Source organism: Phytophthora sojae (genome assembly GCF_000149755.1).
Source record: "Phytophthora sojae unplaced genomic scaffold PHYSOscaffold_4, whole genome shotgun sequence".
In the NCBI taxonomy this organism is placed as follows: domain Eukaryota; phylum Oomycota; class Peronosporomycetes; order Peronosporales; family Peronosporaceae; genus Phytophthora; species Phytophthora sojae.
The window spans coordinates 246,997-254,568 of record NW_009258118.1 but is presented as its reverse complement, the minus strand read 5'-3'; the positions used below and the strand labels follow the sequence as shown (position 1 = coordinate 254,568).

At 54.3% G+C, this 7,572-nt stretch overlaps 2 protein-coding genes across 2 annotated transcripts; both read right to left on the bottom strand.

Moving 5' to 3' along the window:
* Positions 1-295: 295 nt before the first annotated feature.
* Positions 296-1,276, bottom strand: PHYSODRAFT_262595 (hypothetical protein; the record flags this gene model as incomplete). The annotated part of the gene is made up of 2 exons (XM_009527277.1): positions 296-303; positions 448-1,276. 2 exons carry the CDS (start codon positions 1,274-1,276, stop codon positions 296-298), a joined length of 837 nt encoding a protein of 278 aa, XP_009525572.1.
* A 530-nt stretch (positions 1,277-1,806) lies between these two features.
* Positions 1,807-2,031, bottom strand: PHYSODRAFT_367411 (hypothetical protein; the record flags this gene model as incomplete). The annotated part of the gene is made up of 2 exons (XM_009527276.1): positions 1,807-1,910; positions 1,968-2,031. Coding segments are annotated over 2 exons (168 nt in total), but the record flags the coding sequence as incomplete, so codon positions are not given.
* Positions 2,032-7,572: the final 5,541 nt, after the last annotated feature.

Here is a 7,572-nt window from a genome sequence, read left to right as displayed (position 1 = left end):
TAACGCCTCGGCACGGGAGAAACCAAGGGCGCCGTCGATCTCGTCGTCGGAATCGCGGACGCGTAGCAGAACTCGCCGTGGGCTTAGTGCTCGGGGTTGCTGCTCGTTGTGCGCACAAACGTCGTTGTCGTCGCTATCTGCTAGACGTAGCTGGTAGCTGTTCGACTTAACATACAAACGAACGCTGGGCCGCCTGTTATGGTCCTATTCTCAAGGCTAAACATTGCAACCCTGGGATACACACTGGGTTACGTTTTAGAGGGTACTATACGGGTAAGGGGTATTATTTGAGAATTTACGTTACTTAAATGTTTAACTTTAGATGTTTTAAAACCGTGTCGGGAGATGTAACAGTTGGTCCATCCGAACAAAACCTTGAGCCCTGGCTGGCCCGGGCGGGCGGGTACGGGTACCCGGTCAGCATCGTTTGCGAGCCCTGGTACTTACACGGCGTCTGGGGTTCAACTTGCTTTTCCATCTCTTGCATTGAAGACGACGGAGTTTCCCACATTTCCGAGAAGTTGAGCAGGTAATATAGCAGCGGCGAGTAGAGCGAGTCGTCCTGACTCTTGGAATTCGTAGTAGCACTACTCGCCTCTACGAAGTTGGTCAGAACGTCGACGTCTCTCTTGTTGCACCGATTCAGTCGGTAAACCAGCGGTGGAATGAGTTTCCGTTGCTCATCGTCCATCAGCATTGTGCTGAGCGTACTGCGTAGGGTAACCGACGGCATCACGGTCCCGTCGGTCAAGATCGTTGCGCACGTCGAGTTGGGATTCTTGTCAAACTCTGCGAGCAGCTTCTGTAGCACTTTGGGCAAAGTATTGGACTTCTTGAAGCGACTGCTCCAGGTTTTGTCTCGTGAGCAGAGGTCTAGGAACTGGTCGCCGACTTCGCCAAAGTCGGTGTCCCAAGTAGAAGTGTACATGAACTTTTCGGCCGGCGAGCCTGAGGTCGTAGCAATACCGTCCAAGACGTACCCCGTCACCTTGGGAGGGGCCAGATGCATTAGACGTTCCGCCAACCACGTGCCATAGCCGGTGACGTAGATGATGGTATCGGCGCTGCTCGTGTACCCTGAGATGAACTTCGTCACGTCGGTTGCTGCGCTTGTCACCGAGAATGAAGCGAGATCGCCGTACTCGTTTTCTAGCTCCTGAGCACAGGCTGGAACCTCCGATGGGTCGAACTGTTGACCATTGGGAAAACCGGTAGTAGTAGCCTGCGCGGCGACGCAGTCCAGAAAGGTGCTGCGGCCTGTGCTGCGGTAGTCCATCGTGTAGATATTCGCCGTCCCATTGAGCTCTGTAAACACATCGGACATCAAACACTCCGCTTGAGCTTCCTTCGTCGGAGAAGGTGGTCAGCGCACTTGTACCAGCCATTCAGCCAGCCACGTCTTTAGAGTTTAGTCAATAGTTTCAAGTTGACGCAGCGCACGAGTTTAAATGAAGTGTACGTACTCGGAAGTTCGAGCACATTACTCATTACTCGAAAGTCCGCGAAATGTACTCAAAAGTAAGGATGACCCCTCGACATCGGGTAACAGTAGCCATAAATTCGATCTGCAAGTGATAGAGCAGCAAACATACAAACGCGTTTGCAAACACCACTAACTGTAAGTAAGTGTGTTGTGATAATCTCTAACATATTTGTGAAGTACACTACTAGAGGCAGTGAGGACTTTCGACTTCAAAGGATTGGTTGACTTTGTCTGCATACCAGAGGTTGAGATTCCCCAAGGGCGGTTGGCCGTACGCGGCCGTACAAGTCCTCGTATCAATTCGAATAACCGCGATCACCGGAGATATTCTTCGGAAGATTGAGCGTGTACGCAAGGCCCTTCCTGGCCACAACCTTGAAAGGTCCGATGAAGCGCGGGCACAACTTCGTCTTGAAGACGGCTGACACTGCATGTGTAGGTAGGTTCTTAGCGTTAAGCACCACCAGGTCCCCGACCTCATAACTTTTAACATTGCCTCTGCCCCTGGTATCTGCATGTTCCTTTTGCTTGTCTTGGCTCTCAGCCATCGCGTCACGCCCATGTCGTAAGACACTCAGACGCGTCGACAAGAAAGCGTCAACCTGTTTACGAACAGTAGCCGGGCTGACATCGGCTAGCCGATCAGCTAAACCGGCTTCTCCTCCCCCACCAAGCCCGAGGCCACCACGTGGCGGCGTCAGCGGGACGCGGGGATGAGACAAGCTGTTCACGTAGAACGGTGTGTAGCCTGTCGAGGCGTGCACGGCGTTGTTGAACGCAAACTCAACGAGTGGCAACATGGCGCTCCAACGCTTCGGTGTCTCGGCGCAAAGGCTGCGGAGCACGTCCTCGACGACGCGATTCAAGCGCTCTGTCTGACCATCGGTATACGGATGGTCCGCCGCGGACATGTCCAGCTTGGTGCCAAGCACCGCAAAGACCGCGCTCCAGAAGTTGACAGTTAAGCGGGGGTCTCGGTCCGAGATAATCGACTCAGGGAGTCCGTGTTGTAGAAACACTCTGTCAAAGAACAGCGTTGCTGTACCTTTACCATCGATGGTGTCCGGCACAGCCGCAATGTGAGCCATCTTGCTCAGTCGGTCCACGAAGACCACGACTCCAGTGTTGCCCGCCGCATCCACCGGCAGGCCAAACACAAAGTCCATACTCATGGATTGCCAACAGCCCGAAGGAACAGGCAAACTCGCCAACGGCGCTGCATTATGAGGTGACGACTTCACTCGCTGGCACCTCTCGCACGTGCGCACATAAGTGCTCGTCCACTTGTACAGCTTCGGCCACCAGTAGTGGGTGCTCACCGAGCTGTAGGTCTTCTCACGGCCAAGATGACCGGCCAGCGGCGTATCGTGTGCCTCATAAAGGATGCGGTACTTCAGATCCTCATCATGAGGGACGACCACACGGGGCGTATCCTCGGGGCCAGTGTCGTAGAACAACACGCCACCATCGAGGGAATTTCGGTGTAGCCGCGCGCGCAGCCGCGCTGATAATTCCATGTCCGAGTCTTGAAACTCCTTGCTCCCCAGAGCGTTCAGCAACGCGACACAGGTGTCGTCCTTGGCATAAGCCGTTCGGATCAAATCCGGTAAACACGAAGTCACGGTCGTTACATGAGCCAGCTCATAATCCGGCCTGCGCGACAGCGCGTCCGCAAGGACATTCTACCTGTCAGGCTTGTAATTCACCCCGAAGTTGTACTCCGCGAAGAAGGACAGCCAATGGGCCATCCTTTGCGAGAGGTGAGGCGACTGAGTCGCAGTGCGTAACGACGCATGATCCGTGTAAATCACGAACGGCTGAGAGCCCAACAGGTGCACCCTGAACTTGACGAGCGCATACTTCATCGCAAGTAGCTCTTTGTCATGGCCAGGATAGTTCTTCTCCGCAGTCTTCAGCTGGCGAGATTCGAACGCCACCACGCGCTCGCGCCCCTCGACGTCTGCTTGCAGCAGTGCACAGCCGATGGCAAAGTCTGAGGCGTCACAGACGACACTAAACGGACGAGCGGGGTCTGGCAAAGTCAGAATAGACGCATGAAGGAGACTGTCCTTAATGGCCGCGAACGCATCTTGATGCTCGGTGTCCCAACACCACTCCGCATCCTTCTTCAGGAGATTGGAGAGTGGCCGAGCCATTTCATCGTAGTTCTCGCTGTACTTGTGCAAGTAATTGGCGAAGTCAAGCCATTTGCGAAGATCCTTCTGGTTCTTGGGAACCGGCCAGTCAACAATGGCCTTGACCTTGACCGGGTCGGCCCTCAGGCCACGCTTTCCAATGTAGCACCCTAAGAAGGGGATCTCTTCCGCTCCGAAGAGGCGTTTGTCAATGTTGGCATACAACTTGTTTTGACGCATGCATTCAAGCACAGCACGCAGGTGCTCCACATGGTTCTCCATATCAGTCTTTCCGTGTACAGCAAGACTGTGGACAAAGATGTCATCGAAGTACGTTTCTCCTGGGGCATCACCAACCACTCCCAGAGCATGCCGCTTGGAGTACTCACCGCAGTGAGACGACTGTCGCTCGTCCTCATGAGCAATTGGTAATATTCATCGACCAAGTCGAGCGCACTGTACATCGTACATCGTGTCATGTTGTTCTGAAGCACATCCTTCCGAGGAATCGGCGTCTGCGCAGGAATGGTAGCGGCATTCAGCTTGTTGAAAGCATGCACGATACGCAGGCTTCGTCAAACTAGGATATCCGTCCTAGTGCCTATATTACCTCAATGAAGGAAGGCTGGGGACCCTTAATATAGGATGTATCTCTACTCGATACTTAATGAAGCGGATGAAGCCTAATCAACGACTGCGCTGTGCGCTACTTTCACTAGCTCCAAGTACTGCAAAACATGTAGCTCGTCTTCTGGCGAGAAATCGGTGAGTTGACCCCAATGCTCACTCTTCATGCGTTTCAGGATCGAGATCTCCCCATGTCTCGGTTGTTTTGAGCGTAAATAGGCGGTCGACATTGTTTCCAAACCTTCGATCGACTCGACACTCTTCCTTCAAGCTACAATTCTGGGCCCAAATTTTCCCTACTACCGAATCGCCGTCCTGTCTGGTAAATCGGTCTTCATGCCTGTTAAATAACTCGGCAAACGCGCCATGAGTAATAAGAGCAGATTCTTTACGAGTCGCCATGGCGTATACTGTGTCCTGGGCGGACAACGTAATGCCCAGGACCCCGTCAATAGATCCTTGTTCACCATCACGAACTACGAGAACCAAGCCAAACTGTCTCGTATCTCTTAAATTAAAGCTCGCATCTCTTAAATTAAAGTTCACTCGAAAACAATGACGCCTTACACTCAGTCTTCACCTCACTTAAGCATCAGGGCGTTTCTGGAGCGTTGTCACTAGCTTATTGCGGGCCGAGTACAGTACTGCTCGGATACAGTGACATGTTTGTACTGCAGTCACTCAAATCATAACTTGGCTGGCCGCGCGAGATCCGTGACCACAGACAAACTATCCACCTCAAACTGATCGAAAGCGAGCAACCCTTTTCTTTTTGCAGCACAACCGATTATAATAGTTGCGCTTGAGTGTCAAAAACTCGCAGGAGTCATAGATAGAATCCCACCGGGTTTCAGCATAGTGAAGACAGCTCCCTACACTACGTTTAGTAGACACGTGCGTACGCGTGTAAGACATCTCTGAACCTAGGATCGTGCGAAAGTCACAACAAAGCTGTCTAAAATCAAGAGCAATTGGTTCATGGCCAGGTATAGTTCATAACGGAAGCCCCAATAGTCTAGATCACTACAATTGGTATGTAGCCATCCTGTTAATACAGGACGCTGGCAGAGGCTTAATTAGGAAGTGCGCCCAATTTATGTTCATTCTTCCTAGTTTGACGATGCCTGACGATACGCCACTTGCCACTCGGCTTTCTGACACGGAACGTCGGCGTAGAGTGTGGAGACTTACTCTCACGCACCATACCCGCCTCATGCTTCGCACGGAAGAACGCGTCAATGACGTCACACTGCTGCTTCGGCAAGGGCCACTGCCTCGTCACGCAGTACTTCGTTCCCGGAACGAGATCGATTTCGTGTCGAACACCTCGATCCGGAGGTAGCCCCGAGGGCGGCTCCTTCGAGACCACGTCCTGGTAATCCGTTACCACTTGATACAAGGGATCCGACGGGTCCTTCAGGATCGCCGATCCGCTCCGCGCATTCAGCGCCTTCTTGGTCACTTTCAGGACAGCTTCATCCAGAAGCGAGGATGAGTTCAGCTCTTCTTCGGGTCGTATGACCACTACCTCAGCCAAGTCTCCAGCATTCAAGGCTTCGCCGAACTCGGCCAAGGACAACTCGTCCAGCTCCAGTAGAGCAGACAGTGAGGGCAAGTCGTCGAGGTTGATACCTCCGTCGACGTCGCCCGTCACTCCATTCACGAGTGTATAGAGCTGCTCGCTCTCGCGTGGAGCCTCACCGCCCGACACGCCCTTCTCGACTCGTGAGATCACAGACGCCTTGCGTCTCGCAGCCAGCGCTTTGCGGCGCTGCCTCCTCATCATGGAGACCGTCCGCCCTGAAGAGCTCCGTGAATTCGCGACGCCAGGTGTCACCACCTCGTTCAGCTCTAGGGGAGCTCCAGTGTCTTTACCGACACTCAGCGAAGTGCTGCACAATCCGCAGCCTCCACTCAGTGGATGACGTGCCACTCCACGATCTTCATCCGGGCAAAGCCCCTTGTTCTTCGGCATCGTGCCGACCGCGCCGTCTCTGGCACGCAGCAGGGCGTCGCCCTCAGACGCACGCCCGCACAGCGGAATTAGTGCCGCTCCATCTGCCGTCCGCGAGCCACGCTCGGAACGCTCGGAACGCTCGTTCTCGACACACTCAGTGTCCACCAACTCGGAGACTCCGATGTCCAGCACATTGACCGACTCGATCCAGTGCTCACGCCAGAAGCGCTACTACTTCCTAGCAGAGGTGGGTTCATGACTCGCCAATGCTCCGCCAGGAGAGAAGTGCGTAGCACCAGGGGTCTTCGACCTCCAATCGATCCAAGGCTCGTGGCCCTCTAGCCACGCCATACCAAGGATGAGATCATATCTCGAATCGAGGTCTAAGACCAGACAGCGTTCCACGCTATCAAAATCCAAAAACTTCACGCCCAAGTCCACAGGGACCTTAGGCACCGTGACACGAGTGCCCGTCGCGAGACGAACAGTGACGATATCACTCCCGCGCGCTACCAGCGCCTCAGCATAAAGCTGACTTCCGTCCATCGTAGAACGCCGGGCGTAGTTTCCCGACACTCCCGAATCGATCAAAATCGTCCATGGCTTCGTGAAGCCCTTCACCCAAGCTTGGACAACTAGCAAGCCTGGCTTGCATACACGTTCCGTGTTAGAGAGTACGACTCTCTTCGGGGCTAAGTCCTGTCGACCTCCACCTCGCCAAGGCTCAATAGAACCTAGTTCTTCTGGTTTGTCTCGGGGACTTCTCGGTTCCCCGAGACAAACCAGAGCCCTGGCTCGAGCTCGAAGAGCGGCTTGACGAAGTCTGGCGCTGATGGCGCAGCGGACACCCAGCACGAAGGTGACGGATGTCACCACAGATGAAGCATCTGCGGATACCGCGACGCTGCTCAGCAGCACGAAGCTTGGCTTCTTCGTCTTCAGCATAGCTGAGGTTCATGGGTTCCGGACCACTCGACGCGCTAGCGTAAGATGCATTCCACCCAAGTCTCGACGACTTAAAGGTGTGTTCCGTATTCAATGCGACGCTCACAGCCTCTTCAAAAGAGCTCGGGTGGGTTCGGAACACCTCCGTCCTGGCAACGCCAGTGCGGAGGCCCTCCATGAACACCGTAACGGTGACTGCTTCCGGCAGGGGGTCCGCAGACATGCCAGCAATGAGAGTTCTCAACTCTTGGACATAGTCCATCAACTCCTTCTTGCTCTGCCTGGTCGCCAGGAAGCGTGAGCGCACGCGATAGCCTCGTTAGGCGGAGCAAACACTCGGGACAATTGCTGTTTCAGCTGGTCCCACGTCGGGAAGGCCACCTCGACCGACGTCCCAGACGTAAGTGCCCACTCTCTCGCTCGCC